At 44.8% G+C, this 20,469-nt stretch overlaps 7 protein-coding genes across 7 annotated transcripts; 3 read left to right on the top strand and 4 right to left on the bottom strand.

Moving 5' to 3' along the window:
* Nucleotides 1–246: 246 nt before the first annotated feature.
* IL334_005792 (uncharacterized protein) lies at nucleotides 247–4,857 on the bottom strand (the record flags this gene model as incomplete). The annotated part of the gene is made up of 11 exons (XM_062937500.1): nucleotides 247–328; nucleotides 405–859; nucleotides 939–1,389; nucleotides 1,447–1,730; nucleotides 1,783–1,986; nucleotides 2,046–2,186; nucleotides 2,253–2,529; nucleotides 2,587–3,458; nucleotides 3,517–3,980; nucleotides 4,054–4,541; nucleotides 4,598–4,857. 11 exons carry the CDS (start codon nucleotides 4,855–4,857, stop codon nucleotides 247–249), a joined length of 3,978 nt encoding a protein of 1,325 aa, XP_062793551.1.
* A 1,050-nt stretch (nucleotides 4,858–5,907) lies between these two features.
* IL334_005791 (uncharacterized protein) lies at nucleotides 5,908–6,949 on the top strand (the record flags this gene model as incomplete). Its single annotated transcript, XM_062937499.1, has 4 exons — nucleotides 5,908–5,967; nucleotides 6,043–6,132; nucleotides 6,196–6,549; nucleotides 6,626–6,949. 4 exons carry the CDS (start codon nucleotides 5,908–5,910, stop codon nucleotides 6,947–6,949), a joined length of 828 nt encoding a protein of 275 aa, XP_062793550.1.
* A 308-nt stretch (nucleotides 6,950–7,257) lies between these two features.
* Nucleotides 7,258–8,703, bottom strand: IL334_005790 (uncharacterized protein; the record flags this gene model as incomplete). The annotated part of the gene is made up of 5 exons (XM_062937498.1): nucleotides 7,258–7,310; nucleotides 7,379–7,922; nucleotides 8,018–8,299; nucleotides 8,395–8,501; nucleotides 8,577–8,703. The coding sequence occupies 5 exons, from the start codon at nucleotides 8,701–8,703 to the stop codon at nucleotides 7,258–7,260; spliced, it is 1,113 nt and encodes a 370-aa protein (XP_062793549.1).
* Nucleotides 8,704–10,043: 1,340 nt separating this feature from the next.
* Nucleotides 10,044–13,735, top strand: IL334_005789 (uncharacterized protein; the record flags this gene model as incomplete). The annotated part of the gene is made up of 15 exons (XM_062937497.1): nucleotides 10,044–10,238; nucleotides 10,616–11,248; nucleotides 11,380–11,453; nucleotides 11,518–11,549; nucleotides 11,603–11,681; nucleotides 11,736–11,787; nucleotides 11,846–11,895; nucleotides 11,951–12,019; nucleotides 12,088–12,161; nucleotides 12,240–12,393; nucleotides 12,447–12,506; nucleotides 12,564–12,695; nucleotides 12,769–13,240; nucleotides 13,290–13,570; nucleotides 13,627–13,735. 15 exons carry the CDS (start codon nucleotides 10,044–10,046, stop codon nucleotides 13,733–13,735), a joined length of 2,466 nt encoding a protein of 821 aa, XP_062793548.1.
* Nucleotides 13,736–14,286: 551 nt separating this feature from the next.
* Nucleotides 14,287–16,233, bottom strand: IL334_005788 (uncharacterized protein; the record flags this gene model as incomplete). The annotated part of the gene is made up of 7 exons (XM_062937496.1): nucleotides 14,287–14,454; nucleotides 14,507–14,870; nucleotides 14,913–15,018; nucleotides 15,079–15,460; nucleotides 15,540–15,647; nucleotides 15,702–16,029; nucleotides 16,097–16,233. The coding sequence occupies 7 exons, from the start codon at nucleotides 16,231–16,233 to the stop codon at nucleotides 14,287–14,289; spliced, it is 1,593 nt and encodes a 530-aa protein (XP_062793547.1).
* Nucleotides 16,234–16,596: 363 nt separating this feature from the next.
* On the top strand, nucleotides 16,597–18,286 carry IL334_005787 (uncharacterized protein; the record flags this gene model as incomplete). The annotated part of the gene is made up of 2 exons (XM_062937495.1): nucleotides 16,597–16,731; nucleotides 16,781–18,286. The coding sequence occupies 2 exons, from the start codon at nucleotides 16,597–16,599 to the stop codon at nucleotides 18,284–18,286; spliced, it is 1,641 nt and encodes a 546-aa protein (XP_062793546.1).
* A 282-nt stretch (nucleotides 18,287–18,568) lies between these two features.
* On the bottom strand, nucleotides 18,569–20,221 carry IL334_005786 (agmatinase; the record flags this gene model as incomplete). The annotated part of the gene is made up of 9 exons (XM_062937494.1): nucleotides 18,569–18,653; nucleotides 18,712–18,839; nucleotides 18,891–19,065; nucleotides 19,118–19,176; nucleotides 19,227–19,341; nucleotides 19,399–19,579; nucleotides 19,635–19,824; nucleotides 19,875–19,933; nucleotides 19,996–20,221. 9 exons carry the CDS (start codon nucleotides 20,219–20,221, stop codon nucleotides 18,569–18,571), a joined length of 1,218 nt encoding a protein of 405 aa, XP_062793545.1.
* Between the last annotated feature and the right edge of the window lie 248 nt (nucleotides 20,222–20,469).

The raw sequence follows: 20,469 nt of genomic DNA, 5'->3' as shown, positions 1-20,469 counted from the left end.
TCAAAAGGGAATGGTCATATACCTGTCATTGAGCTGATGCAATCGTTACTAGATCAAGCTATATCATTTGGCAGGACGGGTGTATTCTCATCGAGAAGATAAGTGAGCAGAAACGGAATTAGAATTCAGACGTGAAAGGAATGTATAATTTATACATGTAACATATCACCAGTATTTATACGCACTGAAGCATCGTATATCTCATATAAATTCCAAAAACGAATGTTCACCATACTTTTCATATATCTATATAACGCCAGCTTGTTTATCGACTCTTCCTCTGTTCAGTAAACCGAATTCGTGCGATAAGAATTCACTGACGTCCGGTCTATGTATCGTCGCAACATTTCATCAGCTGATGTTCCTACTCAGACTGTTTCCACCAAGAAGACGTGTTCACTCACCTAGTCCTAGCTATCCTCAAGAGGATTTCTGCCATTCTCTCTCCTTCATCTTCTCTTCCTTCATCGACCTTCATTCTGCTCATCGTACCTGTCAGTCCTCCCGGTGGCTTTGAAGCTGCTTTGACCGCTGCCGACGCCCTATCTTTGAGAGCTGGAGTTGGGAGATCCAGATATTGTCCCAACATGATGAGATCTTTATAATTACCAGATTGAAGTTGACCTATCGGAACTCCGTGTTCAATTCCACCTTCTGATGCATTGAAGAAGTTCTTTAACAAGATGAGCCATTTAAAGATCACATCTACCTCGGATGATGACAAGGAAGGTCCGGTGTATGGTTTATCTGATAATGGAGGTACGACCAAGGAAATGAGTATATCGATTATTCGTCGCCAAATGGAAAGCATCAATTTCAACCTGGTCTCATGGTTTAGCGTCACTGAAAACACTGAGAACTGGACGTACGAATGGATGTTAGCTGTATACCATTTGATTTCGACTAAAATTTGGCCACAGTGCGAATATTCCACTTACATTCTCGTTCAAATAATCGAATAAACCTCCTAAACTGATTTCAATGTCTTGTTCGCTCAATACTGTTTTCGCCTTTTTCTTGTCTTTCAGAGGTTTAGTCAGATTGTTCAAGGTAGATACACTCAATTGAGATCTGATGAATTCAGCCATCTTGTCCACCAACTCCCTAGACATATCAATCGACGACCTATCTAGAGCTCTTGAAGCCGAGGATAAGTGATATCCGACATCATGTTTCTCACCACCTTCCATAGATATTCGAACATGGATTACTCCCCTCGAAGATGATAATGGTAGTGTGACATCTCGAATAGGTGAATCGCTAAATAACCTGGGATCAAGTTTGAACGATGATACTCCCATCAAATCGTGTTTACCAACTAGTTGTCGATCGTATGCTTGAAGTTCCAAGACCTTGATGCCTCCTACTGAGACTTCGAAATTATGTTCCCTAGGCCCCTTATTAGCTGAGGAATGATTGTTTTTGATGGTGCTTTATGCTACTCACCACTTAGGATCTTCAGCACCCAAGACAGTCCTGGTCTTGATCAGCCTCTCGGAAGTCTCCTTGTCGACAACGACGACGAATCCATCCGCCGGTTTTGATCCTCTCCCTACGAGATTTTCTCCTCGCAAGATTGAGACAGTGAAGATGTGCCTGGTCGTTTTATCAGAGGCAGAGCCGGGTTTAGCTGCTTTGACTATTCGAGCTGTATCTTCCGCTTCCATCGCGTACATGAGATCTTCAAGTGATTGTTTGGCGGCCGACATGTCAGTGAGCTTGACACAGGCCTGTAACATGCATCAGCACTAGATCAGTGTCTATGGAAGGAATTGTACTTACCGCGGGAGGCACGGTAAATCCATCGACTTTTTTCCGCTCCAGGTTTTTGACAGCTTGTTGACCTTTAGCCAACCAATTACCAGCTTTACTACCTAGTTTATTTTGAATCTCCGATGTTGGCGTAGCTACTCTTGCGGGGTTCAGATCATGCTGGAAGAGAGCGTGTACGGTCGTAGCGTAAGATGAAACAGCGAGAGAGACAGTCTATACGTTTTCATTTGGCTGTCAGTGTGGGATACTCAGCGAGAAACGGCACTACATACCTTGGAATAATCAACAAGGAAGACTGCACGCTTGTACTCTGATAAAGGTAATTCGTGCAGAATCACTTGTGCTGAAGATCGAATGAATTCAAATAGATCGATAACTGATTGACTGTGTTTGTTTTCACCTTCCGGGACCCACTAAAGATTGACACAGAGAATCAACCTACGTTTCCTGAAGTATACCAGACATAGGGAGATGCTCACGCTATCCATTCCAACCGCTCTACTAACCCAATCATGCACTTCCTTCCCTTCAGTATCTTTTAACCAAGCCAATACATGTGGCTCGAAGAAAGCGTCTAACTCAAATCCATGTTCTTGTCCGGGGCATAGATCATCCCATAGATCAAGTAGTTTACCTGTAGTCTCGTACAAAGAGAAAACATCCGAGGCTACTCCTCTTGGCTTATCGATGATCTGAAGCTCTGCCAAGAACAAGGGTAGCTGACGTGATATGATGATAGCCGCTGGATTGAGGGAGCTAGAATACATCCAAAGGTCAAACTCATGTAAATGCCAGATGAAGATGATTACTCACGTTCCAAGACCCTTTCCCCAAACTCTTTTGACGTCTGTGATTTCTTTGTTTATCCACGCAGCTACGTTTTCGAAACCTTCAACCAATTTATCTTTCCCACTGGTTCCTACAGATCTTAAGCCATCATCTTGTTGACCCACACCTCCAGTTAAGTATTCTACAGCTTGAACGTATTCTCCTATCGCTGCGCCTTTCAACTCGTCCGAGGCGTTTTCCAGTATTCTCTGAGTATGTGATTGAGCCGCAAACAGATCCGGCGCAGCGTTGAAGATAAGAAGAAGTGACGGAGGAGGAGCTGGTGGTGCAGAAGAAGTAGTGGGGAAAATAGTAGGTAAAGATGTTGTGACCAATGACAATACTGTGCTCAACAGTTCAGCCAAGACAGGTGGTAAAGGATCACCCTTTCTTAATCCATATGACATCAATCTAACTCCATCAGCTACAGTCTTGGCTAATGGGACTTCATCTCTAGTTCCAATGCTATCACCCCATCGTCGGAGTATACCTTCCATTTCTTTTTCTTTTTCGCGACGGGAAGCAATCCCCCATATGTCTCTACATTTCTCAACTAGATCCCTCGTTCGTGTAGAGTGTCCTGCTTCGCCTGATTTCTGAGCTAGTCGACCAAAGACTTCGACTGATCGAGGAGGGATGAAGAAAGATGGTGAAGACAGTTCGCTTCGAGGGGAAGTAGGCGATAAAGGAGCGCTGAAATCATTTGGCGAGCCTGGTGCAGCGAGATCTGGGAAGTCTTTAAGCAGCGATGAAAGAGAATGAGACAGTTGAGCCTGTCGATTTTTCTGCGAAGGTGTAAGAGGGGGTGGTTGAGCCGAAAGAGAAGACATTGCTCGTTTAAGATCTGCCATGTACATCTAGAGCATTGAATCGTTACTATCTGACGTATCATTTCAAGCAAATATGACAGCTTACCTGTTCCATTACACCACTTCGTTTGATATCGATAACATCTCTATCCAGTACATCTTTTCGCATACCCCAGACTTGAGCTACGGTCTCAATCATTTCATTGACATCGCCATCCCAGATTGGGCTTGGTTTTCGCTTGATACTGTCCTGAGAGTTAGTGGAAATTCTACCTAAACCGATACCAGATGATTTCCTTCTGACCGATTGTGGTGGAGAAGCTGGCATGATTGGTAGTCCACTTGAAGCTGTATCGACTTCTGGATTGGGCGAAGGAGCTAGCATGTACGATTGGACTTCTGCTCTGAGACGAAACAGGAAATCACGATCTTTCTCAGTCTGCGGTTTCGCTATCGGTGAAAAGAATGATGATCTAGGTAATGAGTTGTAAAGCAATTGTAGTAAGTGAGATTGGTGTACGTGTGCGGGCGTTGATCCGGGTACAGAAGGTGGGATTGATGATGTGAAAGCTGTTGAAATATATTAGCGAGCTCATCAGTGAAACGCCTGAGATAACTCGAGGGATGACGTGAGATCACCTACCTTCAAGCAAAGTGGGTACTTCTCTCAGATTCAATCCACTGGGAGTTTTCGTGCCCTTTTTGATGAGACCCAAGAATGATACTACAGCGGATTTCCAGACATGATCACCTTCTTCATTAGCCAGTGTTCCCCAGAATTCCAATAGAAATTCCTTTGGCAATTTTACTCCCTCTTCTGATTTATGACGACCCAAACTCAGTCCGAAACCAGATGATTTCCTTCTGTTCATTGGGGGACCAGGTGAAGGAGTTTGAGATTGTGAGGGAAAGAATGAGGTTCCTCCCATTTCAGGCGTTTTGAGGCCTGAGGTCGAAGGCGGTGAAAACGTGGAAAAGGTCAATCTGGACCCGTTGGGTGATGTCCCAAGTAAAGGCGGTGATGGCATAGGTGGAAGTGGTGGTGTGTAGTGTACCGAGAATCCTGAGGCTGTAGAAGCTCGATGAGGCATTGAAGGTGGTGGTGGATGTGACAGATGATGGTGTAGCACGCTGAAATGACACGTAAGTTCGTTGTTCATCATCCTAGTTTCTTCCGAGCCACTCACGCTACACGTAATGAATACATGTAACCTAATTTATCCACCTCATCACCATTTGACGATTGAAAGGGGAAACTGTTTTGTCTTCCACTACCACTGAGACTGACGGGAGAAGCCAATGGTCCACCTACAGGTGATGGTGGGGGCAATAATCCTGATTGTTGAGTGTAGCTGGTCTGAATGGTCGATACTGTCGAGGTCGACATTGATCGAGAAGGGTTGCGGGGTAATGGAGGTGGAGTGGGTCCATTTCGATGAGCCTGCATCTTGAATGACAAAAGCGATTGCAGCTGGCTCGTAGCCCTAGCTTATTGTTCAGGTAAGGATATAAAGAGTGTGATGAAAGGAAGAGGTTTATATGGTGTCACTTTGATATGATGATAATGATTGAATGAATGATTGCTCCCAAAAAAGAAAGACACGCGAAAAGAGAACGAATGACAACAACCACGAAAAACAACAACAACAAAAAAGTTATTTTCGACGCGTTTGGTTAAAAAAAGAGAGAAATGAGGGGAGAAACGTGTTCCTGAGAAAGAGATCGTCCATATCAGGGGGGGGCGGATTAGGAATATTGATTAGGAATATTGCATTTTACCCGGCTGATTAGAACCTGTTTCTAATGGGGTATTAGAAATGTTGGACTAGGCGCCCACCGTGTTACCCCTCACAAGGTTAGTTACCGTGTGAAGATATTGCTCCCTTGTTAGATGATGTTGGGAGATGAGATGACAGGAGTGAACTGACTGACTGCTTTGATCCATTGCCCATTCTGTCAAATTGCTCAATCATTCTCTCCCACTGTCCATTGGAACAGCTCGTCAGCTTTAACAGCTTGACTGATTCACCGTGTATGGATGAAGCTGCTCTCTTACCAACATGTGGGAAACTGACCTCCTATTCGGGTAATTCATGTCTTTCTGTAATCCCATCGGAAGTGAGCTGAACGTCATCGAAGAAAAGAACTTTATCAATCATTTCATGGTGGTTTATAAACCCTTCGCATTGATTGGTGAATACTACTGATACTTATGACAGAGATCGACTTGACTTGTGAGCGAGGAAAAGGTATATATACTCTTGTATAGATTAATCATCGTTTGTTCACTGTCTCTTTGCGACATCAACCTCACCACCATTTTTTCAACATTCCATCGTTCAATCTTAGATCACTGCTATTCGCAGTAACGTTACTCATCATTTCGTATTTATACAAATCACAAATCATTACTGCCCTGACACAACGTATCAAACCTTCTATACCCATCAAGTACTTCTCAACAACGACAAGGACTAATTCCAGCGATATGGCCAATATGCAATTCCGATTTAGGGCTAGTGAAGATAGAGGAGGAGCAGATCATGGTTGGTTGAAAGTGAGTTCACTTTACTTTCTGACAGTTAATTAGCTGTCATCAGTGTATTCGGGTTCTGAACTAAAATATCAACAGACATTCCATACATTCTCTTTCGCGAACTACCATGATGGTGAATTTGAGCGGTTCGGTGCTTTAAGAGTAATCAATGAAGATCGAGTTGCTGTAAGTGGGGTTTCGTTGTGGATCGTTACCAATTCACAGCTGACATATTTCTTTCCTTAACAGCCTCGAACAGGATTTCCTACACATCCGCATAAAGAGTTTGAGATATTCTCATACATCATTAGCGGAGAACTATCACACAAAGATTCGATGGGAAATGTGGAAACGATGAAAAGAGGTGATATACAAATGACATCAGGTGGAACCGGTATTGCACATTCAGAATATAATGACCATCAAAACATCCAAACTCATTTCTTACAAATATGGGCTTTACCAAATAAGAGAGGATTAAAACCTACTTATTATACTAGACATTTCACGGATCAAGATAAACAGGATAAGTTGGCTCATGTAGTAGCTCCGGTAGGGTATCAAGGTGTTACCACCGAAAGGGAAAGTAAGGGTTTAACACCTGTGAGCTAATCATACTCTTCCTTCTCGATCTTGTCGGATCTCAGTAGGTTCGAAAACGCTAACACTGCTCAAACAGATAAACTCCCCAGTTCATTTCTTCGCCACACTTTTATCACCAACGAAATCTTTGACTCATACATTATTATCATCCCTTAATGGTAGACAAGGCAAATTATTCTACATCCAAGTCGTTCAATCATCAGGTTTTAACACCAAGTCAGCTGCTAAAGACGCACAGAAAACTGCCTTGATCAAAGTCACAGGAGGGAAAGAGGAGACCACGTTGGGAGAAGGTGATGGAGTTTTCATTATTGGAGGAAAAACTGGTGACGAGATTACTATCGAGAATTTGGGTAAAAAAGCTGGAGAGGTGGTCTTGTTTGAGATGGATGAAGATTAGGTCGGATCGGACTGGATGATTCATTCGGAATGAGATAGATGGCTTCATCTATACCTCTGGATGATTAGAATTGCATCACCATGTTCATATGTATCTCAATGATTCAAATCTTCATGGTGCCCCCCACTTACTCTTCCCGAGGCGTGATCTACACCATCATAGATCGAAACATAGGATGCATTCGTGAAAAGTGTCATCGAAATGCAAGCTATAAAAACCGATCCATCCGCAGAGTAAAAGCCCAAAAAGTAAGACTCGAGAATCGCCAATTAGAAAATATGTACCCATCCTTCTGACTCCGATCCTCTCTACGCAATGATAGCTTCTACTAAACCAGAAGTGTCACTTGAGAAATCCGTGACTGAATAGTATACGAAAATCTTCAGCTGAAGCCTTTTTGGTGGTGAGCAGGTTTCAAGCAGTACTCACAAATGATACCTCTTCTCTTCAATCCTTTTCCTTTTCCAGTAGTCAAGAAATTCTTCAAACCTTGATTGACTCCGGGTACGATTAAGCCATCTGCCATGATTTGAGGAGTGAGGAGCTCATCATCTTTTTCAGAACTTGCAAAAGTAATATATAGACCATCACCTTCCGTTTTTCCCGAAGCGGTAGTGATGTGATTTGTAGTTACTGATAATTTCGCATTGACGTGAGGAGTCACTCCTACTGAAGCTGTGATTTCGTAATAATCTTCAATGTGGATTTGGTCTCCTGCAGGAGTAGTCAGAGTGAAATCAGGATTATTATCCGCCCAACCGTTGTTTACGTCTATTCCTAGTGATTGTTGCTTTGATGGTAATTGATCAAGAGAAAAGCGTCTAAGGATGATCAATTTACCACGGAGAGAAGAGAGTGAGAGGGTCGATAGGGATGGGGTAGGATTTACGTATGGGAGTGCCGATTGTGAAGTGAGGGAAGAATAGAGGGATGTCTGAAGTGACGAAGGTGTTCCCCATGTTGAATTTTCGACCTAATTTTCATCGAATGGTTTAGCTGAGAACAACTCTCCGGGCAAATACGATGCAGAACGAAAGATGGGTTCCAAATGTATAGTCGAATACTCACCTTGATACTGAGAACTAGACTTTCAGTTGGATTTTCATCCAAAAACTTGTAAAATCCATACAAGACATCTTGGAGCCTTGCATTAATATCTAATATAGCTTCTGAATGAAAGAAAATCAAATCATTCCCATTTGGTGCGAATCCAACTCGAAGATCAAACGCTCTATTACCAGATTGCAACTGAGCGAAAATAGATTGTTTTCCACATCGATATATTGGTGAGGGGTATATGATGTTGGTATATTTCAAATAAGAGATCTGTCTGAGGGGTGTATAGTCCCACTATTTCGACATCAACCAGCGTCAGTATATCCACAGTGGCTTGCCAACATATAGGAGCCATGGTCATGTCATCATTGAGCTATTGTGTGACTTACAGAAGCAGTATCATGAGTACCTGGAACTGATAAATCAGTGAACTTGGTCGAGTCTGACACTTTTGACATCCAAGAACACATCGAGCCTGAACACTTGGAGTATGGTCCTGTACAGATAATGTCAGAAGCGATGAGCGGAACCGCAGAGGAAGTTCGATGGTAAGTAAGTATCGACTACTCACCTAAGATTCCTGCACCCCGTTTTAGAGCTATGTCCATGGCCGTCGTATTGTATTTTGGTGCTCTTAACTCTAAAGGAGCAGAGAGTGCTGTCCATGCTAGCAAAGGTAACAGGAGTAATGCGAGCATCGTGGGAGTATCTCAGAACCGGATGACGCTTGCGACGTATAGTAGTCCTGCTCTATTATGGGATTACAGAAAGTATCCGCTTTGAAGAGTAGTGAACAAGTGAGAATGAGATGTAGAGGAGATACCAATCTTCGTTAGGGGGTTTTGTATATAACAGCAGATCTGAAACAAACTAAGAGCATGTCAAAAAGGAAGGGTATATATATTTAAATATATATACTTTGGTCTTCGATATTGTGCATGATGAGATGCGCTTTGTTCTTTTGACATCAGGTATTGGGTCAGGTTTCCGAATATGCCGGAATACATGGATAATGATCTACAAGATGATATGAGCAACGATGAACAGGTTACCTTGATCAAAGCCCGGGTCACCAAAGAATCAATGTAGTTGAATCGAAAATCATCTAAGGAAAAATGGGGATGAAGGCCCCCTTTTAGGGAAGAATAACCTGAATGGAGAATGGGATTGCTTCCGATCGATCGACAGTGGGGAGTAAAACACACACAGAGGGAGAGTGCTTCATATCACGAGCGACGATGAGCTTTATTGACGATGAGCTTTATTCAAACATACGACTGCACTGAAAAAGATGTTCAGAAAGACACTAATAGTGTCGACGTCGAACGTACGAAATCACCTTGACGGCGGTAGGAGGGTCCTGTTGAATACTCGTACCGGAGTGAATGAGATTAAACCGAGAAGAAAGGTACGACACGTTTGATCTGTTTTTCAATTGTTACCCGGGATAACAAAACGTTACTTTACCCAATAATTTACATGCTGATTCAGGGCTTGGTGGTAGTTACAGCTTCTAGGCACAACCGTAATCAAAGAGTGATATTCAAGGATATTCAAGGAACGAAAGCCAAGCGGAGGAAAAGGGGAAAAGACGTTCGAGGAAAGAGGAGAGCGGGAAAAACTGAAGAAAGATCTGGGAGATTAGTGAGAGTTTGTTTAGTTGGACGCGTTGTGTGCATTTAGGGATCTTTCATTTAGTTTGGATTCACAGAAAGTAGCAAGGTGAAGATCGTGAACATGAGCAGTTCAGGAAGAGAGAGCGGGGGAGGTTGTCACGCGTCTTTAGATAGAAGATGTATGCATATATGCGTGGGAAGACCAAAAGAATCACGTTCATACGAATCAACTTATTTTGTCCTCATCATTATTGATGAACACATCGTCCATATATACATTCAGAACCAACTAAACACGCTCCTTACCAACACATACACACGAATTATAGCTCATACACGTATATTCTGTTATTTACCTTGACGGTATTATACACAAACAAATCTCAACCCACCAAAAACAAATCAGGTCAGATCATTTCAAAATGCCAAGTAAGAAACGCCCCGGACCTATATCGATATCTTCACCTATCATCCGCAGTCCTATCCCAGATGGGGGATCACTGCTCTCACCGAATTCACCGAATCACCAATACCCTTCATCGCCTCGTACACCCTCTAGACAAACCAAGAATGCAAGAGGAGGTAAGAATGGGAATAATGCAAGAGGATACGATGAGGTGAGTCTGAAATAGAAAATAGATTCGAAATTCGAAATTGCGGATTGTTTGTTCGGTTATCAAGAAGATGGAAGCTGTGCAAAATGATTACATCCGTGCTCATCTTGACCCTTTCACCCCCCTTTTCAATGGACATTCTTATTGTTGTCGTTGTCGTCGTTGGTATTGTGTGAGACCGAACCAAAGGATCGGATGCATTCAAATAACATGTCACGATCTCTTTTTTGTGTTCCCATGAGCCACCCATTCAGTCTATCTCTCGTCTTCTTGATTCAAATTCTACCTATTCATCCTTTATCATTCTATCAATAACACCTATAGTCTTAGCATCCTATCTAAGAGGGCTTTCAGCTTACCGATCCATCTCGACTTCTTAGTACGACCTCTCACCCACTCACGCATATTTGGAAGCATTCAACTCGTACCCTTCGACACCCGATCCATCCCACATGCCAATAGCACCTTACTCCCCTGCTTCTCCATTCGACTCACCTTCTCTAGCGAATGAGAAAGACCCTCTATCATCAAATGCCAATATCAACCAATTCGGTCAAAATCAATATGCTTCTAATCATTATCTAGCTCCTACCTTACATCCTCATGGGGAGAGAAACAGATCAATACCACTGTCAGGTGACAAGAATCAACCATCAGGGAAGAAGTTCAAAACAGGGAGAACATGTATACCTACAAATCCCACTAAGAGGAAATGGTTATTCATCGGACTACCCGTCGTGTTAGTTGTAATAGCAGGGGTAGCCATTGGAGTGGTTGTCGCAACGCAGAAGAAGCCAAGCTCGTCTTCGAGTTCAGGAGGAACAAAATCGACAAGTGGTACTACTTCAGGAGGAACGTCGAAGACTGGTGGAACCTCTCAAGCTTGGAATCAGTATGTGACCCCAAGTTCAGGTGGCGATAGTGATACTGTGACGACAGATCTGGGTGTTCAGTTCAAATATGTTAACAAGTTCGGAGGTCACTGGGCCCAAAACCCTTATGATCCTTACTCTGTGAGTAGTCCAGTATCTGCACTTTCAAAAAGAACCCATAGAAGGTGGGAAGAACGACTGGATTAATGGGTTCCGGGCATTCCAGCGCCAAATCGTCTGACCAATAGCGCAGCTGATCTCATCATCCCTAGGTATCCGGTAAAGCCCAATCTTGGAGTCCATCACTTCTGGAAGAATGGGTATGGGGTACACATATCGCTAGAGGGTGAGCAGTGTTGAAAGAACCATCTGACGGCTTCCAGCTGATCCGAATTGTTCACCAATAATAGTGTAAACCTCGGCGGATGGCTTGTCACTGAACGTGAGCCGCCCTTGTCATAGCTGCCAGCGAGACATCAGCTGACTCTCAATTAGCTTTTATCGTCCCTGCATTATATGAACAGTACCAAAGCTCCACTCCGCAGGCTGTGGACGAGTACACTTTATGTCAAGCGTAAGTCTTTGACATCTCTATCTCGTATCAGAGTGACACTGACATGTATCGCAGAATGGGCAACGATCTAGCTACGAAGATGGAAGAACATTACAAGACTTTCATCGTGAGTTCACCAGGGAGTTTCTGTCCAAGTGACTTGTATGCTCACAAAGTACACGTAGACCGAAGAGGATTTTGCGGCGATTGCTTCTGCCGGTCTGAATTATGTTCGGTCAGTATTGCATTATCACGGAATCCTCTCGAACTTGACTAACGATGAAAAATAGTATCGCATTGGGGTATTGGGCAATAGAGACGATCGATGGGGAACCGTACTTGCCGCAAGTATCGTGGACGTGAGTTCCTTTTTATTCTAGGAGGTTTGGTTCATTGGGGATGACACACTAAACCTTGATACCATCAGATACTTCGTGAAAGCTATCGGTTGGGCCAGGAAATACGGCATAAGGATCTTCGTAGATTTTCATGCTCTGCCAGGTGAGTTTCAACGAAGCTTGTCTTCTTACTTGTTTCCTTGTCTCCTTGAACGTAGCTGATGAAAAGAGATCAATTTAGGTTCTCAAAATGGATGGAATCATTCCGGTAAATCCGGTAGTGTGAATTGGTTGTACGGTGTGATGGGAATCGTAAATGCCCAACGATCCTTGGAAACTATCCGGTCAATCACAGAGTTCATCTCGCAAGACGGAATCAAGGAGGTCGTGCCTCTGTACGTTGGTCACTGGAACATCGATTCAGGATTACATGCTGACCATCTTTCAGGTTGGGGCTTGTTAATGAAGTGATGGCCAAGACCGTCGGAAAAGATGTACTGTCAGCGTTGTAAGTCATGTCGCACTTTGGTGTCTTGAAGACAGCATAGACTGACAACAAATGCAGCTACTACCAAGCATATCAGACCGTTCGTGGAATCACGGGCTATGGATCAGGCAATGGGCCTACTCTACTCATGCATGAAGCTTTCTTGGGTATCAAAGATTGGGAAGGGTTCTTGAACGGTGCTGACAGAATGTGAGTGGTATCTCCACCAGTTGATGTCACTGTCTCCTTGCAATAGCCTACTAACCTCGCTTCGTAATCTCAGTGGTCTCGATCAACATCCTTATCTTGCGTTTAGCACTGTCAACAATGCTTCTCATGCCGACCAAGCCAAAAGTCCTTGCAATTGGGGAGGTGGTACCAATGACAGTATGACGAATTACGGCATCACCATTGGCGGAGAATGGTCTAACGCTATTAACGATTGTGGATTATGGCTCAACGGGGTCGGATCGACACCAAATTTCCAAACTGCTGGTAATAATTGTGATCTATACGACGAGTGGCAAAGCTGGTCGACTGATTTCAAAGCTGGAGTCATGAGCTACACAATGGCGAACATGGACGCGTTACAGAATTGGTTCTTTTGGACCTGGAAGATTGGAAACTCAACTGTTAAAGGTTATCCTACAAGTCCACAGTGGCATTACAGGCTAGGCTGGGAACAAGGCTGGATGCCCAAGGATCCCCGAGCAGCGGGTGGATATTGCAAAGGTTTAGGAATCGGTGGTAATCAAGTAAGTGTCAATCCTAATTGGAAACAGCAGAAGCTGACGAGGATTTAAGTTCGCTGGGACATATCCTGCTTCCGCCACAGGATCGTTTAGCGGCACACCGACAATAGCAGCTGCCGAGCTAGCGTCTCACTCCAATTGGCCACCACCCACTCTTGGACCTTCATTCGCCGCCGAACAAGCAGCTTTACTCCCAACTCTAACCCAGACTGGAAGCGTCGTAGTTCTACCTACAGCTTCTCATCCAGCAAATGCGACCATAGGAAGCGGTTGGGCAAACGCGCAAGATACGATAGGAGCGTGGGTAAGGGTTAATGGCTGCGATTACCCAGAGTAAGTAGGAACCATTCTACAGAGAGTGTGCATTAAGTGACATATTATGTTCTCAGCTCATACGACGCTGTAAATGCGTCTGTACCAACGGGTTTGTGCACTGGATCGAACAAAAGAGATTTGAGCATGGTGCGGGGAGATAACCCCGCACCGACTGCACTATAGAAGGAATATTTGATTAAAGCTTCGAGGGGTTCATGGGAAAGGACATTTGTCGATTACTTATATCAGGTTCATCAGAATTATACAACGAATATGCATATGAGTATAGACCAGACCGTCAGTTTGTAGTGATTGTCATCGAATAATCGAGTAATCCACGATTTTACTTTGATACACGATTTTTATAATGAAGAATTATCGTCATCGAATTCTACTAATCGTCACTGAACCTGCTAATTACCAGCCACGCTGTTGATGTGACAGGCGAAGCTTTGCGCACGATGCCATGACTTTGCAGTGACAGAAGCAGAAGTCGGTAGCTGGCTTGATTGACTTACTTATAGTGTTGCTACTGTCTCAGGCTGCCAAGCACTCATGTTTCTACCTACATTTATCGTTTTCATCGCGTTTACTACAAGCTCCTGTCAACTATACTATACAAACCGCCAGTGAAACTTCACCCTGCACTTCCCCTCGGTCCAACTCTGAGAATCACTATTCCCTATTCCAGGCGAATGGCTGACACCGCCAAACAGTTTGAGGTATTTTGAACATTACCAATTGATAACTTTCCTGTAATACTGCTCGCCATCTGCTCGCAGTCTCTTGCCGTACCTCATAATCAACAAGACTGTAGCGTTCAATATGGTCCCTCCTATGGCCGCTGTGATAGCAAAGAGCTTGAAACTCCATCCGAAAGTCCAAGGTGTTGTGGCGTAGCCCTAGAAAGCCATCAGTATCTGGTTATCTCGGCGTGTACTGGACAGTGCATACAAAAGCAAAGGTGATAGACATGGCTATGAGAATGATAGCTGAAAAGTAAGGTGCGGAATCTTGAGCGGCGGCCTTCGGTCCTTGGCTGTCATCGGGATCAATCGAATGAAATGAATCAAAAGCATAAGTGATGATCAACAAAGTCGCTACTGGTCCTGCAAGGTTGAGTACGAACTCCCCAGCCACGTAGACCAACCAATGAGCACCATAATAAGGCCCAAGACCCATCATTATTAGTCCGATAGGTGTAAGAACAGCGGGCACAATGTACAGCTTGAGTTTATGTTCCGGTTCTGATATACCGTAGTTCTTTCTCGCTTGTTTGAGTGAGAAAGCATCACAAAGCCACCCACTCAGGACAGCACTAGACATATCAGTTATGCCTTGCATGCCCCCTATCACTCACCTGGGTACACCGCTCAATAGCGGACCTAAGAAGGTGAGCCCAATGGCACTAGTGCTAAAATCATAAGGCGGGAATGCGAGTACACCAGAAGATAGACTGCCGAATACTGAAAGCGCATGAGGGCCTAGTCGAGACGAATGGGATGGACGATAGAGGGATAACTCACGATTAAAGTAAACTTGATAAATTCCATACATGACGCCGCACCACCATACGAGCGGCAATCTCATCATAAGAAAAGGCTGAATCAGACCTCTTTTCATGATATGCGCAGCATAAGGCGAAACGGTGAAAAAATGACGAAATTTCGGTTTACCCCACACAGGTCTATGCTCGTTTGGCAAAACAGGTTCAACTTGAATCTGATGAGTAGTGTCGTTTTTGGTCTCATCAGGAGATATTGGAGAAAGATGTTTGGCTGCATTATATGGGTTGAGATCAGGCATCACCTGCAACGCAATGGTAGGTTCTTTTCTGGAGAAGTTGGTCTCTTCGAAGAAGCATATCATCACAATGGTCGTCAGGACTTGGAGGCCAACACTCAGCCACTGATAAAGCTTGCACTATAAGTACGTTCCACATCGCATATCGAGCAACGGCGTATCAACAGTGTCCAACATGACTCACTATTACTCCTTTCCATCCCAACCCCTCAAAGACGAACCCACCAATTAGAGGTCCTATGACAGCGCCTGTATACAGCACGCATACATAGAGACCAAGTGGAAGTGCACGCTCATGAACAAAAAACTGACCTGGTCAGCTATGGTAACCCTGGGCCTGACTCACGACATCGGCAATAACAACTTCGATTAAACAGAAAGACGGTCCGGAAGTTAAACCTATCAAGAGTCGAGATACAATCCAAGTGGCATTGCCTGAATTGTAGACCGTCCAGATGGTGAGCAATGCGCCTGCCAAGTTGCATAATACAAGCACTGGTCTTTTGCCAATGGCCAGTGACAGAGGCTGGAAGAATATGTTTGAGAATCCGATTGCCCAGTACGAATAGCCACTGCCAGCAACGAGCTGATCAAGGGTGAGATTTGTTTCTTCAGCCAGTTGAGTGTAAATGGAAAATAGGACTGAAGTGGAGATGGCTCCAATGAAAGTGAAGCTTTGGGTATCAGTAGGCGTCATGCCGAAAGAACACTTACAGTACGAGGCATGCCAAGTTTATGTACTTCCGAGTTCGAGACCAGTTGAGTGGATCTTCAGCGTGATGACTGGGTTTTGGGACCAATTCAACTTTAGTTTGAAGTAATTCACCAGAGTCTGCAAAGAGCCTAACAGTTCCCGGTACTTCTTTGGTGGCAGACATATTTCCTTTGATGTGGTTCCAAGCGAGGACTCGACAAATGCAATCGTCGCCGCTTCGATGTTTCTTATGCAGACTTCTGTAGGTCGTCGTGTAGTCCCGCCGACAACAAGGGTCTCCCCTCACAGGGGTCTAAGATTCGGCTTATTTTCTGGCTGATTACATGGGTTTCAGGCTGATCTTTCGTAACAGTTTTCATTCCGCTACAACTAATCAGGGGGAATGTTCATCCATAACATGCTGTTAGACGCGCATCACTATGCTTTAGCGCGGATTAACGCTCAAATGGCAGTTATATAATTGATATCCCCTTAATTTCTGAGGCTTTCCTGGCGCTCATACAGACTTGCAATTCACCCGCACAGTATGTCCAGTCACCTATTCGTAAACGGCCGTATCTTCACCAGTGTAGAGGGTGAGCCACTGCACGCCTCATTCATTATCAGAGACGGAAAAGTACAAACAGTAGGAGATAGTGCGGATGAGAAGATAAGAAATTCAGTAGGCCAATTTGTTTTTCACTGAAAAAGACGCTGATCAATGATCATAGGTGGACAGAATAACAGACCTGGAAGGTGCGGTTGTCCTCCCAGGCTTGATCGATGGTCATACTCATCTTATCCAGATGGGCGCGAGTCAGACTAAAATCGAAATGCTGGGGAAATCTGCCTTGGAAGTTCAAAAAGCTCTGCTTAATGCCAGACAGCCATCTTCTCTCTATCTGCTTGGTAAATCTTTCCTGTTCGATGCGCTAGGTGTGCCGCCCACCAAAGCCACTCTCGATGAAGTAATCCCGGATATTCCAGTATTTATCGACTCTGCAGACCTTCACTCCTGCTGGCTGAACTCGAAAGCGATGGAAGCGTTGAAAATCTGCAAAGATACTCCAGCTCCTGCGGGTGGCGAGTTCGTGAGAGATCAAGATGGAGAGTTGACCGGACTCTTCTTGGAGACCGCCGTGACCGAATATGTGTGGCCATACATTGCTTCACTTCTTACCTTGGAAGATAGGTTGGATTCCCTTGATCGTGCATTCGCAGCCTACCTTGTCTCAGGAGTCACTGGAGTAGTAGACATGGCGATGGACGAAGAAGAACTAGTCGCGTTGGAAGAGTACCATAGGCGTAGACCCGGCGGATTACCGATGCGGGTGGCCGCGCATTGGATAGTCTCCCCCAACGGAACTGCTGAGGAGCGAATAGCAGCAGTTCAGAAAGCAGCCGAGCATCGGGATCGACTGGCTAAGCTCGCAACGCCTCTTAGCATGTCGGGTATCAAGATCATTTGCGATGGAGTGGTCGATAGTTGTACAGCGTACCTCAGCAAACCATATGCTAACGGATTGTTACCAGGTCCAATCTGGCCATTAGATAATCTCAAACCAATAGTGGCTTTGGCGGACTCTTTGGGGTTACAAGTGGCGATACATGCTATTGGGGATGCTGCGTCTTCTTCCGCATTAGATGCCTTCGAATATGCTGTTACAGCTAATCCTCCTCAAACGATGCCTCGATTTCGTATCGAACATTTGGAGGTCGTGAGTCAAGAAAGCATCAAACGGCTGACTAAGCTTGGAGTCGTCGCCTCCCTTCAACCAGTACACGCGGATCCCATCTATCAGCCCAATTGGAGACTACAGCTTGGTGAAGATGAACGATGTGACCGAGCATTCCCCTGGACGGAGTACCACAACTCTCACGTCGCTTTCGGCTCCGATGCTCCTACCGCACCACATCATCCATTCCCTAATCTTTATACTGCGACGACTAGACGTTCCGGTGTCGACCCAAGCCTATCCCCTTCCACAGATCCCCGGATCCTCGCACTAGATCGATTCAACCTAAAACTGCAGAAAGCCATCCAATATTACACTGCTGGTTCGGCCTATTCAATCAGAGCCGCGGATCAAAGAGGTACTTTATCGCCAGGAAAAGCTGCAGACTTCTGCATTCTTTCTATCGATCCTTTCGCAAACGGAGTGGAGACTCTGCGAGAAGCTCAAGAAGGTGTTTCGCAGACCTGGATTGGGGGGCAGTGCGTATGGAAGCGAGATTGACGCGATGATCACACAGTAGGCAGGGATAGTTGACCAGACTCTCAAGAGGTATAACTTTTATGTATGTAAAGGCAACCTGGACCTTGCAGGGGTGCATCATACCGAGAAAGAGTGTGTCATAGTGATCTCTCTGATTTCTTGCTTGAGATTGTAATTGAAAGTGTAACTTTGAAACCGAAAAGACTGATACCCCATAATTAACATTATGCACTACATCTACACAAGCCTTGCGTATCGAATACAAAGTACGGTTTCTTACGTTGAATAAAGCATCAGTTTTGATTATCCCTTGACGACTGGTGTGAGAGTCATCATGCTGATAAGTTCGAACACCATTCCAGCGGCTGCGATTTGTGTTGTTTCGGCTCTATTTGCGTTGATTCAGTTCCATCTTAACGGTCTGACGATTCGTAAACATGACTTACTGATCATCGTACGCAGGTGCAACCTCAACAACGTCAGCACCGACGATCTTCAAGTCTTTCAAACCGTGAAGGATCTTGATCATCTCCCGAGTCGTCCAACCGCCAATCTCTGGAGTACCGGTGGCGGGCTACACTTCATATCAGCGTTTGTAAAGGCGGGAAAGTCGTGATAGACTTACAGCAAATGCTGGATCAAGAGTGTCAATGTCGATAGTGAGATAAACAGGACTATCACCAACGCGAGCCTTGATTCTACTAACAACACCTTGCCAACCGATATCCTCAATCTCGTCGGCGAGCACAGTGGAGAAGTTGGTTTCGATATCGGAAGGCATGTCACAATTGGATCGAATCCTAAAATAACGGTGTCAGACGTCGACATATACCGATATCATGAGAAACATACCCTGCATGAATATTGGTCTCGCTCATAAGTCCCTCTTTCCAAGCGAAATAAAAGTAGTCCTACTGAAAGTCAGCTCGGTCATCCAGTCTCATAGCTGGCCGATACGTACGCCGTGGGTCAAAGTACCTTTGTCTGGATGCCTCGAGTCACAATGGCTGTCAAAGTGGATAACCGAGACTGGACCATATACTTCGTTCAAAGCTCTAAGAGCAGGAAGCACGATCCTTGATAGCACAAATTAGCTTCCGATGGGGTGACGAGAATAAGTATGAGCAGCTCACGTGTGATCTCCACCGAGCATCACCACCCTTGGATGATGTTTACCATCCAAAGCGAGACTACTTTTGTCTGCTTCAAAGGCTGTAGCGATAGGCCTGTTGATGAGAGATCGATAATCGGTTTCAAGGGTTGCCAGGGCTAAATCATTGGAATAGTATGTCATCTTGGAATCACCACAATCAACTGTACAGCATGATTAGCGACGATAATGAATGAGAGAACAAGTTGAATTGCCTACCAATCTCATAGTCCAAGAAAGCATTGTTTCCTAATAGCCGGTTCGCTCCTCCTAACCTTTGTGCTCCATTTCTGATACCTCCAGGGCCGAAACGAGCTCCAGGCCGCCAAGAAGTCGCGGTGTCGAAAGGTGCGCCGAGAATGGCGATGTCATATAAGGTACTGTTATCCACTGTCATACACCTGACAGGCTGCAGAAAATTTAGCCAGATTGTCATTGATCGAACACACGATCACTTGCCTTGGTGTGACCGAACGTTTTCAATCCATAGTACGCTTCTTCAACGTTATAAGGTGGCCCTGTGTACGGCGGAACTTTACTCAGCTCGTTCATTCACGAAGTAGGTTATCACGGAGCTTACATGAGGGTGTTTTACCGACTTGTGCGTTGGAATAGAATTCTGCGTTGGCTGGATCTTCGTACCCATAAGCAGCAGGCCGAGAAGACTGCTTGTATCCCGGAGCAGGGTGTCGAGGCTGATCACTGCCTGACAGATATTCCAGGTAAGTATGTTTCAGAGGCTGCTGAGCAGGAGTCGCGGCCACCAGTAGAGGTAGTAGACCGATGAGTGCTGTATAAAAGAGCATCTTGGTAGCTTAGAGTACGTGAGAAGCAATCAGGTAATTTTGGGGAGACATGTAAATATACCAGTTCGTAAACCATTGCGCTTAAGATACGAGTCCGTTATACTCTTCGATGCGGGGCCATACTTGCTAAACAGGCGATCTCCGATAATGCGGTTGCGGGTAACGCTGGGAAATGAGCACCCATGCGGTTCCGGATGCCACCAGGAATAAAGTTCACTTTACTCCGCTAGCTTGAATTGATATAGTTA

This window comes from Kwoniella shivajii, chromosome 8, assembly GCF_035658355.1.
Source record: "Kwoniella shivajii chromosome 8, complete sequence".
Classification (NCBI taxonomy): Eukaryota; Fungi; Basidiomycota; class Tremellomycetes; order Tremellales; family Cryptococcaceae; genus Kwoniella; species Kwoniella shivajii.
The sequence above is the reverse complement of the archived record's forward strand: the minus strand, read 5'-3'. Positions and strand labels throughout refer to the sequence as shown.